The sequence below is a fragment of the Nerophis lumbriciformis genome, linkage group LG08 (assembly GCF_033978685.3).
Source record: "Nerophis lumbriciformis linkage group LG08, RoL_Nlum_v2.1, whole genome shotgun sequence".
Taxonomy (NCBI): Eukaryota; Metazoa; Chordata; class Actinopteri; order Syngnathiformes; family Syngnathidae; genus Nerophis; species Nerophis lumbriciformis.
Genome location: NC_084555.2, coordinates 35625331 through 35647500, shown reverse-complemented (window position 1 = coordinate 35647500; position 22170 = coordinate 35625331). Strand labels below are relative to the sequence as shown.

General features: G+C 38.8%; 2 protein-coding genes across 2 annotated transcripts in view; one reads left to right on the top strand and one right to left on the bottom strand.

Moving 5' to 3' along the window:
• exoc5 (exocyst complex component 5) overlaps nt 1-8602 on the bottom strand; it is a 33522-nt gene extending 24920 nt beyond the window's left edge. Inside the window, exons 1-4 of the mRNA XM_061968796.2 lie at nt 8405-8602; nt 8027-8121; nt 4303-4450; nt 1-114 (exon numbers count right to left, since the gene is read on the bottom strand). The exon at nt 1-114 is cut by the window's left edge and continues 81 nt beyond it. Of these exons, the coding sequence (XP_061824780.1) occupies nt 1-114; nt 4303-4450; nt 8027-8121; nt 8405-8431 (384 nt within the window). The 5' untranslated portion in view covers nt 8432-8602. The remainder of the gene's footprint in view (nt 115-4302; nt 4451-8026; nt 8122-8404) is intronic.
• Nucleotides 8603-8627: 25 nt separating this feature from the next.
• On the top strand, nt 8628-18466 carry ap5m1 (adaptor related protein complex 5 subunit mu 1). The gene is made up of 8 exons (XM_061968797.2): nt 8628-8856; nt 10557-11217; nt 11295-11522; nt 11589-11728; nt 13087-13172; nt 13258-13370; nt 15243-15339; nt 15426-18466. The coding sequence occupies exons 1-8, from the start codon at nt 8789-8791 to the stop codon at nt 15500-15502; spliced, it is 1470 nt and encodes a 489-aa protein (XP_061824781.2). The 5' UTR covers nt 8628-8788; the 3' UTR covers nt 15503-18466.
• Nucleotides 18467-22170: the final 3704 nt, after the last annotated feature.

Here is a 22170-nt window from a genome sequence, read left to right as displayed (position 1 = left end):
TACAGCCCGCTGTCTTGGAGTGTTCACTCCTTCCAGCTGGTCACCAAGGTGACAAACTTTGGTTGCCACATAACTAATATGTTCATCCAGCTCCTGAAAATGCTGAAAGGCCACCTGAGAAAAAAAGGTAAGCAAAACGGGTGATGTCATGTAATCGTTTAAAGGTGTACTAGTAGGGATGGGTATCAATAATGTGTTATAATACCAACATAAACTGTAGTAAGCAGACAGAAAAACTAAGTAGATATTTGTTACTGTCAGTGGTACATGAAAATGAGTTAGCGTTACTGCGACCTAATCCTTGTCATCTGTCATGATGGTGTTACAATTGATGCTAGTTTTTCATCTGCACAGATAACTAGGGGTGGGTGCCGAAATCAATACTTGTATACCGAGTAAAATCAAACAGTGCCATATTTCATTACCTTTGTTGCACTTGATGACACAACCAGTTGCAGACTCTGCACCAGTTCTGATGAACTGGTGCAGAGTTTGCAGTTGACTGCTTGTTTCCTTGCCAGAAAACAAGCAGTCAAGCACTTAGAGCGGACTCAAACAGATTTCCACTAGGTAACGTTGCAATTTTCCATGCCAACATAGCAAGAATAAGGTGCAGTAAGACTACAATTTGTAAAATGTGCAAGCTCAAAATAATTTACATTTGATTTACCATAAACATGCTACCGATTAGCATTAGCGATTTTACATAGCGATTTCAACACCTCCAAATTTGGTAATAAAACCACGACTAAGATGCATGGGTCTGCTAAGCTCTGCTTTCGGGTCGGAATGACGATGCCGTCGTTTTGTGACTATTTGGTCGCAGTTAGGACGCAACCGGACACATTTGCCAGTCACCACTACCGCTGCTGCTACCGCTCGCTCCCTGACGTCATTCACTCAACAGTACACACTGCCGTTCTTAAAGGAGCATGCACTCTCATAACACTACTGTGGTTGTGCCGTCTTTCTGTTTTCCTGTAGATTCTCTGCACGGAGTGAGAAGAGAAACTGTGATATCTTGTTATATAAACTCAATAACAGAAACTTCTCTTTAGTTTTGTTGGTTTTAATGCAGACGGCGCGGCAACATCCTGACACTTCCAATGTGTGGGTTTAACTAGTAGCTTCCCAAACTACTCTGTGTAGTATTATTCCCAGGCTTAAATAAGTCATAAAAAGTATCAATAATTATCAATATAGATCAGTATAAAAAACATATGTTGTGATATAGTTTTCGGCCAAATCGCCCAGCCCTGGCTAATATGCTAACACGTTTACGAATGTCTGCGTTACTAGTATTAACTTACAACGGCATTCTTTATGTATTGTTTCAGTTTCCCAAATTCCGCAGTAAACTCACTAAAACGTCACTGTGGAGTTATTGACTCTGTTAGCTGATTGGAGAGCGAGCTTAAGCAGCTTGTGGGTTCATGAAGATTACTTCAGTTTTGTTTGATCAGCCGTATTACTGCCGTGCTACAGACACCGTTGGTATGTAAATAAACATTTACAGAACATGTCTGTGTAAATAACTCCTTTCACAACATATACATTTGCGACTCATAGTCCGGTGCGGCTAATATATAGAACTATATTTTCCCTAAAATGTTGTGGTTGTGGCTAATATATCGGTGCGCTCTATAGTCTGAAAAACAAGGTATATAATACAGTACAGAAAGACACAGAAGTGTAAGAAAACAAGATAATAACAGGGCAGCATAGCTCATTGTTAAATAAATCAGGCGGGCCGGCTCTACGATTGGAATAAAACTGGACTCACTGGTGACGGTGGCAGAGAAGAGGACTGTGGAAAAACTACTGAGCATCATGGATGATGCCAGTCACCCTCTGCATACCGTTATCAGTAGCCAGAGGAGCCTGTTCAGTGCTAGACTGCTTCATCCCAAGTGCAGGACTAATAGACTCAAAAACTATTTTGTCCCACACGCCATCAGACTGTACAACTCCTCTCTGGGGGGCAGGGGGGGTACTAGGATGACAGGGGATGCAAAACAATAACATATACCACCATTATTTCTATTTACTTTTTAAATTTGATCTTAATTCTGTATACTGCTGCTGGAATTTTGATTTTCCTCAGGGAACTCTCCTGAAGGAATCAATAAAGTACTATCTATCTATCTATCTATCTATCTTGTATTGATTCAAATGTGTGAAAAGTACCCATCCTTTCAGATGAAGATAAGGATCTACCGAAAAGGCTCAGGCCAAAACGCTCGAAAGTTAGGTTGTACCTTTGTAACTGGGTCAATAATGTCTTGGAAATGTATTGTATTATATAATATTTTATCAATATTATAATTACACAAAATACTTGATGTTTGTCTGATGTTTTCACAATATATGGAGCCTTTGTCTGTCTCTCTGTGTCCCCTTAACTGCATTAATTGTTGTGACACCTGAGCAGCAACCTTCTTGTCGGTTGTTGTTATTAAAACAATTAATCACACAACGCAGAGGAAAATAACACTAGTTACAATTGGTGCTGCAACCCGGATGAGAGTGAGGTTAAGGGGGGTGAGTGTAATGGGGGTCAGCCAGTATGACTGCGCCAGGTGTATGCTGGTAATACTCACTCCCTGACAACTTCAATAATAGTGCTGGCTGCGGGGCTTCCAGCTCGGGCTTTTAGCTCAGTGGTCACCACACTCGCCTCTCTTACGAACGACCAGAGTTTGCGTTCGTGTGCGGAATGCGGTAAAAAGGCACAGGGCCAAACTACCTAGGTTACACTTAACCTCAAAAAGATGCAGACTCAGCCACCTGCAGCAATTGAAGGTGATATTCTGCAAATAACTTTGTCTAAATTACTACATTCATGCTCAATTAATACATGACTCTTGCATGGTGGTCAACAATTAAACACCATCGTAAGGATATTTTGACATCGCCACAATTGTGCATCAATTATCAATTTCTGATTGAATTGGGCCCTAATGTCCCATGCGCCTAAGTGGAAAAAGCTGCACAGTTGCGCAGATTCTGGGCGCGCGGCCTATCTGTCTTGGCGCGCCTTCCCCCAAGATGCGGGCTCCGGATAGTGCAACCTTGAAATGTGGGCATTGCCTTTCAAATTTGGCTTGGCGCGTATTCTCCCATTGACTTACCGGTAAGTACTTTTGTTCCAACGTGCTTCTGAGGCTGAAATAAGTCCAGCACACGGGGAATTTTAAACGTTATTTTGCACTCGAAGTTTCGATGCATTGTACACCACATGTAATAAAAATGATGAAAGAAACGTCCAGAAAACTATCAAATTTAAAAAGGGTGTCATGCCAAATTTTGCCTCATTAATAAATCAATCATTAGAGCCCAACTTCATTCCCAACTCACATACTTGCGCGGGATGGTCCAGAGTCTAGATGAGAAAATACGAATAAGGGAAAAGTACGAAACTTCAAGTGCGTAGAAAAAAGGGAGAAAAAGAGCGTATTGTACGGAATGTTTGCACTCAAAGTACTGTAAAACCTTGTTGCTGCTGATTTTAATAATTATGAAAGTTTGTTATACATTTTCATTTGTATTGGTGAATGTCTTACTGTACTTAGAATTGTATGTATGTTATTAAAGTATTCAAATAAATACTCTGTTTAACTTGTATGTCACTACATTCTGTAAAGAATAAAAAATGGGGGCAACATTTTCTCCTTTTTTAAAGTAACTGTTAAGCATAGGCAATGCTCCAAAAGTGCTGTTTTTACACTGAAATCAGAAAGTATCTAAACCAGAGATTCTCAAACTGTGGTACATGTACAACTAGTGGTACGCAGGCGCTATCTAGTGGTACGCCAAATAATCACGTGATTAAAGTTGTGTTTTATTTGTCTATATTCAAACTGTGTGTGATGTTACAGTGGCCAAAAAAATAAGTAAACATCAATCATCAACCAATCAAAGTTTACTTATCACAAATGTCTCAAAGGGCTGCACAAGCCACAACAACATCCTCAGCTCAGATCCCACATCAGGGCAAAAAAAAACTCAACCCAATGGGAACAACGAGAAACCTTGGAAGGGACCGCAGATGTGGGGACCCCCGCCCCCTGGGTGACCGGTGCTATGGATGCCGAGTGGATACGGTTATGGTACATGTTAAATAAAACCTCTGTGCTGTTTTTAAAGAATACTTAAGACTACGTATTTGCTGCTGTATTTTATTGTTGGTCATTATAGTGGAAAGACAAGTTTTTACTGAGGTGGGAATTGGTGAAAAAAGTTTGAGAACCACTGATATTGACAATACCAAAAAGATATGTCCAAGTGAGCCACACAACACACCTGGTTGCTCCTCTGCAAGTCCTGCACTTTGTGGGCAAACTCCTTAGCCTCCCGGTGACACTGATGTTCCAGTTTCTCAACTCGCCGCTGAATCTTCTCATCCAGTTGCTTCAGTTCCTCAATGTGGTTCTCAAACTCCTCCAACAATCTGCAATGCGGTAGAAAAGTGTTGTTTAGACGCAGACACTCCAACGGGAATGAGCCACAGTTTAAAATCATGCAGTTTGCCTGGAAAAGTAATCAAGTCCCACACTGTTAAACTTGTCCCACTGACCTCACAGTTATTGTACACAGTTGTTATTAGTCTCAGAATAATGTCACATACTTAATTCTTGGGTACCCCAGCCCTAAGAAGCTCAAGCAGCTTCGTCGGCTGCATTTTTTGCGCCATCAAGGCTGCAGAGCAAATGTTCTAAGTCAGCAGCATATTTCACGGAGCAGGAAACATCCCAAAATGATGAGTGTATAATCTTCTGACTAATTCCCAAAGCAATGGCTGCAGCTTAAAGACATCTCCCAGCCTTTCCCAGTAGACACTCATTCCCCGGGTTGGTGACTCAAATGTGGTGGCCTCTGAAGATACGTTGTCTCTGACTCCTCACTACGAGCTTCCAACGACGTGGTGGCAACAGTATAATGGAGGAAGTAGATAAGGCAAGAGGGATAAACACACATATAAATTAAGTGTTGTGGCATGTGTGTTAATGGTAAATAATTTACCAAGTATAAACAACGCAATTCCATAGCGTAAAGGGTGCTATATTTTCAGCAATGTACATATATTGTATATAAAGACGTAATTGTAATTGTAAAAGTGGCACCAGATCTACCACCCGAGCAATGTCAAAAGGCAACTGTTGCGTTCCATTCCGTAGAACATCTTTTGCCCAGACTGCCTTTTCAATAAAAAAGACCACAACTATGGAACTCTTTACCTGACACTTTGAAAAGTATACCTGCACTTGTCACTTTCAAAAAACAAACAAAATTATGGCTAGTTGAGCAACAATCGTGTTCCCATGTTTAGTTTTTACTAATTTTTACTAATTGTTTTTTTTTCTAGTCTGCACTTTATCTGTGTTATTATTATTATTGGCTTTTATCTAGTTTGCACTTTGTCTGTATTATTTCTATTATCGATTCATCTTTGCCTTATTCTATTTTTTATTTTCCTATTTTAATGATGTTGGATCTGTGTTGTTGTTGTTGTTGGGGACAAGTGTTGTAAATGAGCTTTGCCTACAAACACTATAATGCATACATTGGATAACTATTTCAGATGTCTATGTTTTTATATCTGTCCTTATTTCAAATAAAACTCTATAATAATAATAATAATAATTCATTTGACTAAATTAACTACAGATTCCGCTTTGGAATCTTCCTTTTTTTCTCTGGGCAGTGGGCACATTTTCTAACTTGTCTCTAAAATAAAAACGGCAATAAAAAAATTATTAAAACCGCGGTTTACTGTGCCTGAAACAACTTTTAAATGTTCGTAATGCTCAGAAGTCTCCTACTTTCATCACTATTATAGCTACTTTGACAAAAAGTAAGAAGAGATTATCTATTTGTGTTACATTTGTATGAATGTCAACAATTAGCTTGTGTTTTACTTATAGATGTTCACTCAAACAGCGCAGTTGAGGTAACTTGTCATAAAATACTTTTTTTTATTAAAGTCTTACATTCTGAAATAAGGCTAAACTTCAATGGCTTCCAATAGATATAATTTAAGCAACTTTTGTTTACTGTCAAACAGATTGTCTTTTATACTGTCTTAATTAACGGCGAGCAAAACTGAATTCAAAATGTTTTACTACTCGCACTACAGGGTTAAAGGGGAACTTTTTGGGGATTTTGCGTATCATTCACTATCCCTATGTATGACAAGAACACATATGTCTTTCTTTTTTTCTGCATTGTCATTTGTAGTATACGGCAAGTTTGAGGTGGCTAACAATGAAGCTAATGGGAGTCATCAATTACGCCCATAACGCCCTCTAAAAAACATCCAAAAAACACCAACAATATTCTATTTACATGTCGTGACATAAATATTAACCAAATAATAGCAATAATGTTATTATAAGCGATAACGACGAGGAACTACTAATAGCGGCGCCATGACTACAAAGAAGTAACTAGCTTATGCAGCTATTGGCATACTGAGCTGGTGAGCTGCTACATCACCACTGAGTTGGTGAAATTTAATTGTAGATTTTAAATCATGCCTCTCACTTGTATAGAAGATTGTGGCCATGAACTGAGAAGTTGGTCAACTTTCACATACAACTACCCGAACATTGCGAGAAAGACATGAAAACATGCAAGTTTGCGCTCACATTTTAAACAAAAATGTAATTCATTACCTGCGTGAGGATGATGATTAATTCTTCATCTAAACGAAACTATATGAACATCCCATCAGTCGGCATGCCACTGAGAGCTGACATGGTACAGTAAGTGATTGTTTTATTATGTTTGTAGTTTGTATTTCTTGTCCAGCACTTACTGCACTCATACTCAATAAATTCAAGCTCAAAATATAAGGTTCTGGATCATCATTCGCCACAAAGTAGTCTTTGTTGTTTCTCATGAAGTCTACCAAGATTAGTAGTGTTGTTGTTGATGTTGAAGGAAATATTGAACGATGCAATGCATCTTTGTAAGTAATGCACCATCGTATGTTTAAAATGAACAAAAAAAGGAAAAATTACTTGTTATTATTAGGGCTGTGAATCTTTGGGCACCACACGATTCAGTTCGATTTAATTCTTGGGGCTCACCATTCGATTCCCACACTTCTCTTTTGCTAAAGTAAATCTGTACAGCAGATATGGGCATCTAGTTTCAACAATATGATTTACCCGAGTGGCTGGACAGGACAGATTTGAGAGAGAACAAAAAAGATTTGGTGTTTTTCTTTTTAATCGTTACAAATAAGAATCGCAATTCCATCCATTCATCCAACTTCTACCGCTTGTCCCTTTTGGGATCGTGGGGGGTGCTGGAGCCTATCTAAGATGCATTCGGGCGGAAGGCGGGGTGCACCCTGTTCAAGTCGCCACCTCATTGCAGGGCCAACACAGATAGACAGACAACATTCACACTCACATTCACACACTAGGGCCAATTTAGTGTTGCCAATCAACCTGCATGTCTTTGGAGGTTGAAGGAAGCCGGAGTACCCAGAGGGAACCCACGCAGTCATGGGGAGAACATGCAAACTCAACACAGAAAGATCCCGAGCCCAGGATCGAACCCAGGACCTTCGTATTGTGAGGCCCATGCACTAACCCCTGTACCACCGTGCTGCCCAGAATCGCAATTCATTTGAATTATTATTTTTTTTTTTCGACACCTCTACTAATGAACCTGTTTCTAACTTACAGCATGTACTGTATGTAAATCTTTGATGTTTTTAGAGCGCTTTATGGGCGTAATAGAGCGAATCCCATTATCTCTGTTAGCAGAATTTTGTTAGCGTTTTTTTTTTTACCAGTTAGAACGCATTGAAAGAAGAAAAATATATGTGTGCTTGTCTCACATACAACTTGTGAATGATTGGCAACATTCCAAAAATGCAGTTTGCCTTTAAGATGACCTCTGCAACTGTGCACACGAATGTATAAATTTGCATATTTTACGGATGAAAAAGTAGGAAGTTTATATGCAGTCTTTTAGTGTTTTGTTGTTTCTTTTAGAAATAACGTAACAGTACCGTTTGGGGTCAAATGCCTCAGCTCCTCCTTTGGAGCCTCCACCAGGGGTCCTCCATGCCAATCTTTCAATGTACTCATCTGCATCAAAGGGCTCCTAATATGCACAAATAAAAAAAATAATAACGTCGATCATCTCAGAGCAACCAGAACACCATTTATAAGCATCCCGGAGATGTTGAACTACTTCGACAAACATTGCTTTGTACAATTCATATAATCTGCTAAACACACCAACCCAGCATAGTGGTTCGTTTTGTAAATACTGTACAAATATATACAGATAAATGCATGCATGTTTATAAAAAGCTAGGATGTTTAGCCACCTAGCCACTGAGAGCTAACACAACTCAGACTCAGGACAGCAGCAATCATTTTACCTCGAACAGTTGTGCAGTCGTGGCCATGTTGCACTGTGACGAAATACAACTTTGATGGAGGAGAGTAAGGTCGGCACAGCCGCCGACCTTCACATGGATTTGCTTGAATTTTGTCCTTTGTTGACAGCTCGCTGGTTAGCAGTCCAGCAGCTTCCTGTATGGTAGAGAAGGGTGGAGACGGTGGCCAATCCTCGCCAGTGCGCATGCGTTTTTGTCAGGTGATTGGCGCGTATTGTGTCACGTGAGATAGCAACAGGAAGTAAGTTGCTGTGTGTTGCCAATGCTTCCAGTAATATGTCCGTCGATGAAATGACGAAAGTATAATTTGACATATTTTAAAGTTGTCACTGTTTTTGTAGCTTTTTGTGTGGTGCAACTGGATAAATGAGTTTTCGTGCTTTGTGGATTATTTCTCAAGATAATGGGGGAAGTGCGTCTGTACGCTTTTCAAGGTTCGTATATATCTTTATAATAATTGGTCTGTTTTAATTTCTGCATCTGTCTTTTATATAATTACATACGACCGTAACAGCTACGGTCATATGTATAGTGTAATAATATATCTATATCTTGTGACGTCACCATCCATTTATTTTCTAGATAATCTTACTTATCTCATCATATGAAATATAACTTACACCACTAATTGTTGTTTATTTATTTATACATTTGTATTGTTATTACTTATGGAGTATATTGTGAATAAATTGAGAACAGGAAGTGAACAAAAGTTTTAGCAACTGCTATGTAAAGGAAAAGGGGTTGGATTAAATAAACTCTGTTTCTTCCAGTGACGTGCGGTGAGGTTCATGGCTGGTGAAGCACTGACTTCATCACAGTCAGATTTACAAACATAAGAACCCTAAAGAGTATCTTATTCACCATTTGATTGGCAGCAGTTAACGGGTTATGTTTAAAAGCTCATACCAGCATTCTTCCCTGCTTGGCACTCAGCATCAAGGGTTGGAATTGGGGGTTAAATCACCAAAAATGATTCCCGGGCGCGGCGCCGCTGCTGCCCACTGCTCCCCTCACCTCCCAGGGGGTGAGCAAGGAGATGGGTCAAATGCAGAGGACAAATTTCACCACACCTAGTGTGTGTGACAATCATTGGTACTTTAACTTAACTTTAACTTTACACATACAAACTGTAGCACACAAAAAAGCACATTTAATTTAAAAAAAAAAGTTATTATGGTCTTACCTTTACTTATAAATGAAGTCCATGTGCCGCTCCTTCTGAACAAAAGCATCGATAACTTGTTTATAGAAGTCTTCCTTATCTTTCTTCAGTTTTAAAAGTCTCTGTCTCGATGGAGATCTTCCTTCAAGTATCACCTCCTGCTTGGATTGAAAGTCCAGTTTAGAAAACTGTTTTATTTTAGATATGTAATCCTCCATGTTAATAGTCCAGGCAAGAGGAAAAAATAAACGATCGCTGCTAACTGTTGCTGCTTGTTGTCACTTCTTCTGCAGCTGAGTAGTCGCAAGAATGATCTCTGGGATCACTGCCGCCCTCTACCACCAGGAGGCGGGATTACTGCGAGCCTCACACAGTGCGTCTTCGCAGCAGTTTTATGATTGCTCAGCACAAGAAATACGTTACACACATACAGTTGTTGACAAAATACACTGTACATTATATACCTCAGCTAACTAAACTATGGAAATGTATAATACGATTCATGTAGCAATACGGTCTCACTGCACAGCAGGCCAGCAGTTAGCCAAGTCATTGCGCAATCCACGGTGAAGCTCAACTCAGTGAGTGCCTCAACTGGCTGCTGACTCACCGCAAGTCTCTTCTCAGTATTTGAACGGCAAATGTGAAAATTCAGCGATTTTGAATAAACATAATCTAAAACTGGTGAAGTTAAATGGAAAATAACTTTATAGTATAATCACTGGATACATATAACAATTTAATTGTTTTTTTTTCTATTTACATTTTTTTATTTCCATGATGGCACGTAAGGCCCCGCCTCACCTGCCTCCCCTGACTGCACGTCACTGTTTTCTTCCTACTCCTTTTCGAACATGTTGAATAGAGAAACTGAAAATTGTGATGTATCATGTTGTATGCCTGCATGTTCGAAATAAACTCAAACTCACACTAATTGTATCTGCTTGTGCTCCATGTTCACTCACGCAGGAGGTTTGCTACGGTGGAGCACCGTGCAAAGGTAATAGCAGGCTCCTCCTATATCGCTGTTCCAGAGGACAACACTGTGCTCAGACTCCTGCTGACTGAGCTCGGCCTCTCAGATCCACAGAAGCCATTCGTTCTTCTCAGAGATGATTGTCGTCGTTGCCCACGGACACCTGTTCGTGAGTTGTGTGTGGACGGTCCTGGCCAGGGAGCACTCTGGCCAGTATTGGTCATCACTCATGGACCTCTCATCCTAGCTTGCCTAGGTCTAGTGGATGTTCCGGCTGAGCCCCGGCCCCCTTTAACCAACCTGCTGTCTGTCTCCCTGGGCATCACATTTTTGACTGGTTTGCAGAATTTTCTCCTGGACTCGGGGGGTAAGATCGATAGTGAGGTGACAGCCTCTCGACTGGCAGTGCTGCCCACTGTGCTCCTGCATGTTTGCCCCTTTGGTACACCCCTTGATGTGCCCTCTTTGGGGGTACTTGCTTCAGCCTCTGTTCTCGCTCCTGCTGGGAACCAGAAGCAGCCAGCCTGGAAAACAGGCTTCCACAAGGGACGTGCTGTTGTGAACATAGCACTAACAGAAACGGTGCGCTCAAAACAGTATGGTGACCCAAGTAGACAAGATACGTGGGATGTGTTTGGCACAGTGATGTGCAAAGTAAGCTCTAAAGCAAAATTACTTTTTGTACTTATTGCTCTCAGTCTGTTCATTGCACTTTGTTTTACTATCAACAGTGTGAAGTGGAGGGGGTGCTCCCAAATGTGACAGTGACCCTTACTCTGCCACCTAATGGATCACCATTGCAGGATATTTTGGTGCATCCCTGCGTCACCTCCTTGGATTCCAATATCTTAACAGCATGCAGTGTTGATAACGACGATGGCTCATCTTTCTCTGGACCTTACAAGTTTCCTTTCTCTCCTCCTTTGGAACCCTTTCGACTTTGTGGCTACACATCTCAGGTTACAAACACACAGCTCATTCAAGTTCACCTTTTCTTTGTTAAATACGTCCAACATTTTCCACAGATCCCTGTTCCTCCTATTCTGGGGTCATACCAACTGAAGGAAGAGGAAAACCACTTGCTTGTGTCAGTGACTCTCAAACTTCATGAAAGCGTCAAGAATAGTTTTGAGTACTGTGAAGCACACCTGCCTTTTTTTAACAGGTAAATATTTTAGTATTACGCCATTTTTTCATTCATCGTCATTTAATCAGTCAGTGAAGAAATACAATGTAACGTCAAACACAAATCATCACAGGTCACTGGCCAGCCTTGGATTTGTACACATTTCAAAACAATTAATTTCCATTGGAAATATTTAAATTATAGATATTATTATACAATTAAAATGTCACCACAAAACCTTAACCATACAGGCAATTTTTATGGCAATATAGTCATCATAGAAGTGTAAGAAGAAGCTAACCACTACTTATGGTAAGGAAAAACAAATGTTAATTGACTTAGACTGATGACATCTGACTGTCACACTTCATTTCCACACAAATATACAAATAATACAACCACTTTTAAAAGTAAGACAGAACAACAGTAATATCCTATTTTAACTTTGATAATAAGTATGTATTAACTGTAAACTTTCATACAACTCTCAGTGTATATTCTCTCCTCATGTTCCTTCTCATAGTACTTTTATCAGTTGCTCTTTCTTTTGGAGTATATGCGGGTAAAAAACAAAACACACAAATCCAAAGAAGAGGTTCCACAATATTGTGATTTTGCGAGCAAGCGACAATTACAGTAAGTCGTAAAAGCAGTGTATGCATCAATCCACAGTTACTGTATCTAGAGTTGCACAAAAAAAGGGAAAACAAATTGTATTCTATATTTACATCAACATGCAATCAAATTTTTAAATATCGACAATTTAGTCAAGAAGGTGCTATATTGCATCACAAACCAACATCCTGGCGTCACTGCTCTGGCCACCAAGGCACGCATGGCTATAATTCATCAGCTCGCAAGAGAAGGGATCGCATTAATAATTTCCTTTTTTTACTTGTTCATTACATGCATGAATGTATTGTGGAGTATGCGAGTGTGCCAATATTTTTTTTATTACATTTTTTAAATTTGTCTACTTTCTATTAATTTTTATTGAAAAAGTTCCTCAGTCGATTGCCCTTTCCGGACCTCCCATTAAAAACGGCAGAAAGACAATAGACACTAAGGACAAGACGATAGGAAACTTACAATATTTGCAGTATGATTATAGTAAAACAGTGTGATTTAATTTAAATAAAAAGCACATGGTCCTGTACATGGTGTTTGAAAAATTGTCTCAGAGAATCGCAATCTCAATTCTAATATTCAATCACATTTATACTGTAGTAGAATTGTGCAGCCCTACAATATTGTGAAATATAGCTCATGGTGACAAAATTGGAAGTAATGTTGTACCATAGATCAACACCATAATGATATAAGCATCTTAGACTACCTTAAATCCAAATATAATTTTTGTTTACTGCGTTTGCATTATGTTTATTTTTCTTGTGCAGACCTCAGATGGGGTGTGTGGATGTTAAAGTGAGCTTTGGACAACTAGATGTTTCTAAGGAGAAGAACCTTCTTGTGTGGGTCATCGGTAAGAGTTGGCTACTCAGAGAATACATTCTTTAAAGAAAGAAGAAAAAAAACTACGGGTTTATTTTGCCTTCATTAACATTCAGGACAAAAGTTTCCTAAATCTCGTGAAATCACAATGGAAGGCAACATCGGCTTTTCTGGTCCGGCAGTAGGACCGACTGACCCCCTTTGCACAGACCTCATCGCCTATGTCAATGTAGGTCAATACACAAAACTGCTGCAATTATAAATCTGCAAGTTTATATATATTGCACCATATGTCATATTTTCAAAGATGACAAGTTGGTAATAGTTCAGACTTAATGGCAAATGTGTAAGTCATCTTGAAATGTAAAGTACTGTGGTATCTCAGTTTTTGTGGGCCCCACCTTGCATTCCATTTTTTAAATACATTTTCACCAAAAGTTTGCCCCGATTTTGGTATACCATCATGGATATGGTATGGCCAAACATAGTGCCTAACAAACTAGTCTCACTCCGCGGAATCGAGTGCCCAAACAAAGAATCCCACACGTTGGTGATTTAAGCGGGGTACACACATAAAAACAACCAGGCTGTTTTTGTCTGATTTATCCCACTTCTGATCAAAGATGGCAGACGCTCGCGTTAGAAAATGGATAGATGTTGGGTAGGGATGTAAAGATAAACGGTATTAATGATAACTATGGTAAAACTCCCGACGGTTAGTATTACTGTTTTAAAGGGGAACTGCACTTTTTTTGGAATTTAGCTTACCATTCACAATTCATATGTCAAACAAGAAAACATGTTTTTCTCTTTTTTATGCAATTTAATTTGTAATTTTAGGCTTGTACAAGACCACTATCAATGCAGCTAATGGAATTAATCTATTCTGCCCAATAAGCCCTCGTAAAGAAACATCCAAAAACCACTAACAATACTCCCATTTACAGGTCACGACCTGAATATTAACCAAGTATTAACAACATTGTTATTATAAGCGCTAACGCAGAGGGACTACTCTTATCAGTGCCGTAATCACATATTGAGCCGGTGAGCTGCTGCATTGCCTCTGAGTTGGTAAAAATTAAATCTGTATAATAATCCATGCATCTCACTTGTAGCAGAAGGTTGTGGCCATAAACCTAGAAGTTAGTCAAATTTGAGATTCACTTTAGTCCCGGAGACAAAGCGAGGATCAACCAGAAAAGTTTTTTTTTTTTTTTTAACCTCAGTGAGGATTATGCTGAATTCAACATCTAAACAGAAAACACAAGTTTTGAGAGCAGACACTATAAAGTGATTGTTTAATTATGTTTGTACTTCGTATTTGTTGTTCAGCACTGAGCAATACTGCTACATAATGTTCTCATGAAGTCTGCCATGTTTGGTAATAGTTGTATTTTAATAAGGAAATAGTGAATGTTGTGAAATAAATACCAAAATATGTAAATATTACATGTTATTATGAATGTGTCTGTTACTAAATTATGTACATACTTACAGCATGTATATACAATGGTGTTTGAGGGTTTTGATTGTTTTTTAGGGCTTCATAGACCGAATAGATCAAATCCCCATTGCCTGCATTGTTAGCCACCCTTTGCTGGCTTTCATTAACAATTTAATATGCATAAAAAAAGAAAAATATATGTGTTCTTGTCTCACACGGGCAATGTAGAGACTGCAAAATAATCCACCATGTGGACAAAGAAAGTTGGAATACCAGCACTTTTATAAAGAAGGTGAGAAACACTATTGAATTCAAGAAAGAACTCCTAGCAAAGTATGTGTGGCTTCTGCATAACCCCCTTTTCTCATCGCCGTGTTTGTAATGTTTAGTTGAATTTGTCAATTATATATATTTTTAAAATAGATTTCTGTATGTAAAACTATTGTTATTGTTTATAAAAAGCTTTTTGGGTGTCTGTAACTGGAACATAATTTTTTGGTTTGTATTATTTCTTATGGGAAAAGTTGCTTTGGTTTTCGTACAATTCGGTCTTTCCCAGATTTTTTTAAACAGATTACTAACAAAACCGAGGTACCACTGTGTTTGTAAGCTATACGTTGTTGTAAAGTGATTAACTGTTTTTTTGCTTTTAAGTTGTATTTTAAAGTGCCTGACATGACGCTATCAGGATGCTGTGTGGATCAGCACTCGGTGCAGGTCTATTCCTGTGCCAAACCAAAGATTACGACTTGTAAGTTTGTGCTATTATTTTGAAAACTATTGCTCCAAAACATATTTTTTGTAAACTGAAAGTATTTTTTCCCTGCTTGCATGCAGCTCGTGAACTCCAATCTAAGGACTATTTCATATGGAATTCCACCGGAACTGCTCCTGTATCCCAGATGTTACTCTAAGATAGACTCACAAAGGCGACAAGTATTTATTAGGGCTGTCAAAAATTGTATGTTAACGGCAGTAACTAAGTTTTTTTTATTTACACATGCGCATCATGGAAAGCCACACTTCTCTGTCATGATGGGGGAACTGTCATGTGTTGCCCTGATTTGGTTTGGAGTTACTCCAGGATGTAAAGACATGGCTGCTTGGAGGATCAATAAAGTCTTTATTAATAAATCATAATTTCACACGAAGCAGCAAGATACATAAAAAGTCACAAATAGACGGTGCTGTGACCTAACTAAATAAGGCACAGAGTAAAAAAATAGCGGGAAGCAGGAGATAGCAGGCCTGTGTTTAGAAATTACGAAACAATGCATTGTAAGAAAATAAAAATACCAAATAGGAACTGATGACAGAAACAGAATAAATAGTGATTAATCATGATTAAATAATATTAAAACTGTAATTAGTCTGATTACTTTAAGTATTTTAGTCGTCCTAATCCTAGTATTTATGTATGATACTTTGATACCACGTTTCATGTAAATTGTAGTCTGTTGCTGTAATTCAATGCATACAGCGTTTATGTGACAGTCAACATAATTTGTAGTTTTTGAGGATAAAAATAGACTGACTGTTTAACTGGAAGAAATATTGATTTGAGTTCAATCACTTTCGGCCAGGGTCGGCCTTTCTTTATGATCCCCCTCACTCATGGTTAGCCCGCTGCACACACAAGGGCCACCCCTCGCTCTGACAGGCCCACTTCAGTGACTCTCTATCACCCGGATAATTAGCAGCTGGGGCCTTGTCATCAGCTGTTTTGGGCTTGGAGGGGAGGGGGGCACGGAGGGTCCTGAAAGGCTTGGCCGCCTCAAACACTATGTTGGCTACAAAAGGCAACTCTTTAGAGCTGGCAGGGGTCCTTTCCCCCGCTCTTACTCCTTTTGACCCCATCCCCGCCCTGTCAACTAGCAAGTCGTTCAAACACATAACCTCTCCAACTAGACTGTGATTGAGCGCTGACCCCACGGCCCTCCTAGACATTAAAGCAGCCAATCACATTCAGCCGACAGCCCCTGGCTAATTGGTAAAAAAAAAAAAAAAAAAAAGTCACAAGGACGGTTGAGGTCTGGTTGCCTCTTGAGTTTACGTACACTAACTCAATTAGAGTTTTTATTGTAGCAACGCAGGACACTCTTTACTCATCAAACTAGAGATCATTTTATTTTGCGACCCTTGACCTTAGCAAGTCACTCACTTCTATTAACTGCAATGGATAACCAGTTGATGAAGAGTTAAATCAAAGGAAGTTGTATCCAGCTTCCCCGTGAGTGCCCCCTTTGTCTGACTGTTGGCCTCTTGTGACCCTCGCTGGGCCAACTGCTACATTCTCACGTGGATTTCCACTCACAAGGCTGACCATGACCAACCCTCTGTCAATTGGAGCCACTTGCTCACAAGGCATCCTTCACCTTCTCTTTAAGTGTCAGGCGGCACCAGAACCACTCAGCCTTCCTACCCTCCACCTCCATAGTGTCTGTCTATGGCTGGCAGACTAGAAAAATAGTTTATTTTTCTTTGAAGAACACTAAACGTCCTTAGTGTATTAAATATGAGGCCAGACTGCCAGTGGAACAGCTTGTTTGAATGTGGTAGCAGCTACATAGCCTTTAGTAGTACACATTACATTCTGTTTAAAACCTCACCCACATTTTCTTTTACATGCACTCTAGAACACACTTTGGAACATCATTGCCATAAATAAGTCAACATGTTTTAAGAAGGCCTCACAATGTGTGACACCATCTTTTCCAGCACAATAAGGACACCTAGTGGTAGATTGTTAAATCCATCCATTTTTTACCGCTTATTCCATTTGGAGTCGCGGGGGGAGGGGCGCTGGAGCCTATCTCAGCTACAATCGGGCGGAAGGCGGGGCACACCCTGGACAAGTCGCCACCTCATCGGAGGGCCAACACAGATAGACAGACAACATTCACACTCACATTCACACACTAGGGCCAATTTAGTGTTGCCAATCAACCTATCCTCAGGTGCATGTCTTTGGAGGTGGGAGGAAGCCAGAGTACCCGGAGGGAACCCACGCAGTCACGTGCAAACTCCACACAGAAAGATCCAGAGGCCGGGATTGAACTCACGACTACTCAGGACCTTTGTATTGTGAGGCAGACGCACTAACCCTCTTCCACCGTGCTACCCCAGATTCTTAAATAGATTTTTGCAAATAACAAACTTACATTGCAGTTATGTCAATTTCTACTGCTTCCAAATGTGTTGCGGATTTATTAAAGATATAAGCTTTTGCGATGTGATTGCATATTTTGTACCGTTATTAAGCTGCATTATTGGGTGTTTAGGATGGTATCACTTTAGTTTGTCAGCTTTTTAAAGATTGTTCAGAAAAATCTTGTTTACTCTTTATGGACCAGTTGGTGAGATGAGATGAAGTGATGGAGGACTAATTTATCAACCCTTTTCAAGTAAATGATGTATACCCCGAGTCTCTTTGATACTTTCAGAATTAATACAGTATAGGTTCATAAACCGAGCCTTGTGCTATACCTTACTTTCATCAGCAGAGAGCACACTTAACCCACCAATTACAAATACCATCTGAATGTTTTCACGTTTTCAAGTTCATTTGTTTAAATAGACACCATTATAGTTATGAAAAAACTGTAAAGAAAAAATAATTATAAAAAATGCAATGAAGCTGGGCTTTAACGTTATTTTTCAATCTGTCATACATCACAGACCCTTACAGAATACAGTAAACCCTCGTTTTTTATCACTGTTAATTTGTTCGCGGCCTGACTGGTAGTTTCATTTCCGCGAAGTAATTCGTTAATAAAAACAGAATACAATGATTTGCTAATCCTTTTCAACTTATATTTAATTGAATAGACTGCAAAGACACGATATTTAATGTTCAAACTGAGAAACCTTTATTTTTTTGGAAATAATATTTACTTAGAGTTTAATGGCAGTAACTATGGAAGTAGAATTGTCTCACATCAACTTATATATATATCAATATGATTTTAATACATATTCATATATTAATGAATATACAAATACAAATGTGATATACAAATAAATAATTTGTATAAATAAACGCGTATTTGTAAATATATTTTTGAGATTTGAAAATATATACAAATACCATTTATAAATATAAAAATGTGACATACAAATATATCTAGAATTTGTATAAATAAACATGTATTTGTAAACATATTTTTGAGATTTGAATATAAATATGCTTGATTTTGTATTTGTATTTGTATTGAATTTGCATATATGGATCGCTTTTTTGCTTTCGATGAGACATTTCTCCCACAAACCAGATGCACAAATAAATGTGACCTGCACACTCCCCTGAACAACCAGCAGAGGACACTGCAGCCAGAGCGGTCTGGGTCACAGAGCATTATATGCAAAATTCCCAGAGTTCTCTGCACAAAAACAATCTACGTCTTTACAGAGAGAACGCACAACGAGCCTGAGCTAGCTAACGTTAGCGTTGTATTAGCTAATGCTAATTTATCCAGTTAATCTGAAAGACTATTTTATTGTATCAATGCCGTTTAATGACCTTGTACCGATGTAGATACTGATCTCTTATCAGGCTGCAGTGCCCTCTGCTGGTTGTTCAGGGGAGTGTGTAGGTCTCATTTATTTGTGCATCTGGTTTGTGGGAGGAATGTCTCATCGACACAAAAGCAAAAAAGCGATCCACATATGCAAATTCAATACAAATACAAATGCAAAATCAAGTATATTTATTTTCAAATCTCAAAAATATATTTACAAATACATGTTTATTCATACAAAATCTTGATTCATTTGTATGTCATATTTTTATATTTATACATTTTATTTGTATATATTTTCAAATGTCAAAAATATATTTACAAATACGTGTTTATTTATACAAATTATTTATTTATTTGTATACAACATTTGTATTTGTATTTGTATAGTTACTAATACATGCATATGTATTAATATCATATTGATATACAGGGACGTGCACATGATTATAGAGGGGCAGGGGCTCAAAGTCAGAAAAGGGCAGGACATTTTTTTTTGGTCCTTTACACAATATGGAAATTAATGTAAAATTAAATTTGCTAATAGGAAGCTAACTACTTAGCTGTGTGTCCTTTGTAGGTAAAAGTGATTGCCATTTCTTTTGTGTCAACAAATTATTGTCATAATGAGTTAATTCACATTATCATAGGCTTGGAAGACATGAAAAGCAACAAAACACTGGTTTATTATTAGGCTATTTATTGTTACAGATAAGCACTTTAATATTGAACATTGAACAGTGCAACATGAACTTTGAAAAAAATAAAATAAATAAATACCCAAATGGAAAAAACTTCAATGTGAAAATCTGTCCTTCTTCCCTTAACTTGATGAAAACACCATCAAGTTGTAACTTATGGTATTTCTCACTTAATGCTCAGACTAAACAACTGAAACGCAATACAGGGCCAAAAATATGGACCAGGGGCCAGTAGAGGGCTGTAGGATGGAGGCCACCCATACCCAAATATGCTCCTCAATGTAAATTCAGGGCTTCCATGAAATGCTGTGAAATCAGTGCACAATCAGTAACCAAACCTTCTGGGGGCCTTAAAGCAGCAACCTTCTGGGGGCCATGTCCCTGTAGATGTTGATCACATCATTGTGATTTATGACTACATCTTTTTCAATGGAGAGGAGAAGGAGATCAGACAGCCTCTCTTCTGTGCATAGGCCTCTGAGTGAGTTTTTGACCAGCTTCAGTTTAGAAAAAGACCTCTCTACTGTGGCAGTGGACACTGGAATCGTTATTAATATTATTATTTTGTTAACCCACACAGTAATAGCAAAGTCACAATAAACTTTATATCTAAACCTCTACTGTGAGAGAAATGTGATCCGCCGTAAACACAGTGCATTTTATTTTGAAAATTAACTCTGTGTTTTATTTTGTATTTTGTACACTACTTCCTGTCCCGCACGATCCGCTCTGCTCTGTGCGGAATTGATGTGCCGTGCTCCGACGTCCGGCAAAAACAGAAGCTGACACATTGAAAAATAGAATAATACAGCGTTTTTCTGAAATATTACCCATATTAGATGCTGAATAAGTGGCAACACAATAAGTTGGCTCTCTCTCCTCTCACTTACTCACTCACTCGCCCTCTCTCTCTCTCTCTCTCTCTCTGGCGGAAGCGGCGGGCTCAAACAACCCGGTATTACAAGAAAACGTGGAGTTTTTGTACCGCTGTTTTTTTTGTTTTGTTTTGTTTTTTACATCCCTGACAGGAATTTATTAATGTTGTTTAAAGAAAAAAAAAAAAAGAAAAAAAAACACACACACACAGGCAGAGGGCACTTTTTAAGACGAGGCAAAAAAGGGCAGGGGCTCAAGCACCCATAGGGCCTTATGTGTGCACGTGCCTGTTGATATATATAAGTTGATGTGAGACAATTCTACTTCCATAAGCAACACATTGCAAAAAAGCTGGCATGGGGGCATTTTTACCACTGTGTTACATGACCTTTCCTTTTAACAACACTCAGTAAACGTTTGGGAACTGAGGAGACCAATTTTTGAAGCTTTTCAGGTGAAATTATTTCCCATTCTTGCTTGATGTACAGCTTAAGTTGTTCAACAGTCCGGGGTCTCCTTTGTCATATTTTAGGCTTCGTAATGCGCCACACATTTTCAATGGGAGACAGGTCTGGACTACAGGCAGGCCAGTCCAGTACCCACACTCTTTTACTATGAAGCTACGCTGTTGTAACACGTGGCTTGGCATTGTCTTGCAGAAATAAGCAGAGGCGTCCATGATAACGTTGCTTGGATGGCAGCATATGTTGCTCCAAAACCTGCATGTACCTATCAGCATTAATGGTGCCTTCACAGATGTGTAAGTTACCCCTGCTTTGGGCACTAAGTTCAAAAGTCACCATCACAGATGCTGACTTTTGAACTTTGCGCCAATAACAATCTGGATGGTTCTTTTCCTCTTTGTTCCGGAGGACACGACGTCCACAGTTTCCAAAATGAACTATCATTACAGTATTTTTCTGATTACTGCTTTGCACACTCTTGGCATTCTCTCAATGAGCTTCAAGAGGTATTCACCTGAAATGGTTTTCACGTCACAGGTGTGCTTGAAGCTCATCAAGAGAATACCAAGAGTGTGCAAAGCAGTAATCAGGAAAATACTGTAATCATAGTCCTCTGTATTATCACAACATATTGCTATACATTCGAACGGATTTGTCTCTTGAGGTGTTCCGTTGACTACAATGAACGCTCTTATATGCTGTTGAACTATAGACTATTTTCAGTAAAAAAAAAAAAATGATGTGGATTTACTATGAAACATTTTTACAGTACATTACTGTTATAATTTTGCTTTATATGTGAATGTTGCTGTTTAATGCTTGAGGTTGCACAATTTAGGCCAGAAATACGTATGCTTAAAAAAACAAAAAAATATCTGCAATGTAGTGAAACGGCAAACATCAAAGCACGGTGTGGTAAGGGACAACTGCAGTTTTTTTTAAATTAGATTAAGGAGATTGTTTGTAACACTTACGAGAAAGGGCCAACTTTCCAATGTTTTTTTACACAGTATATCCCGCACTC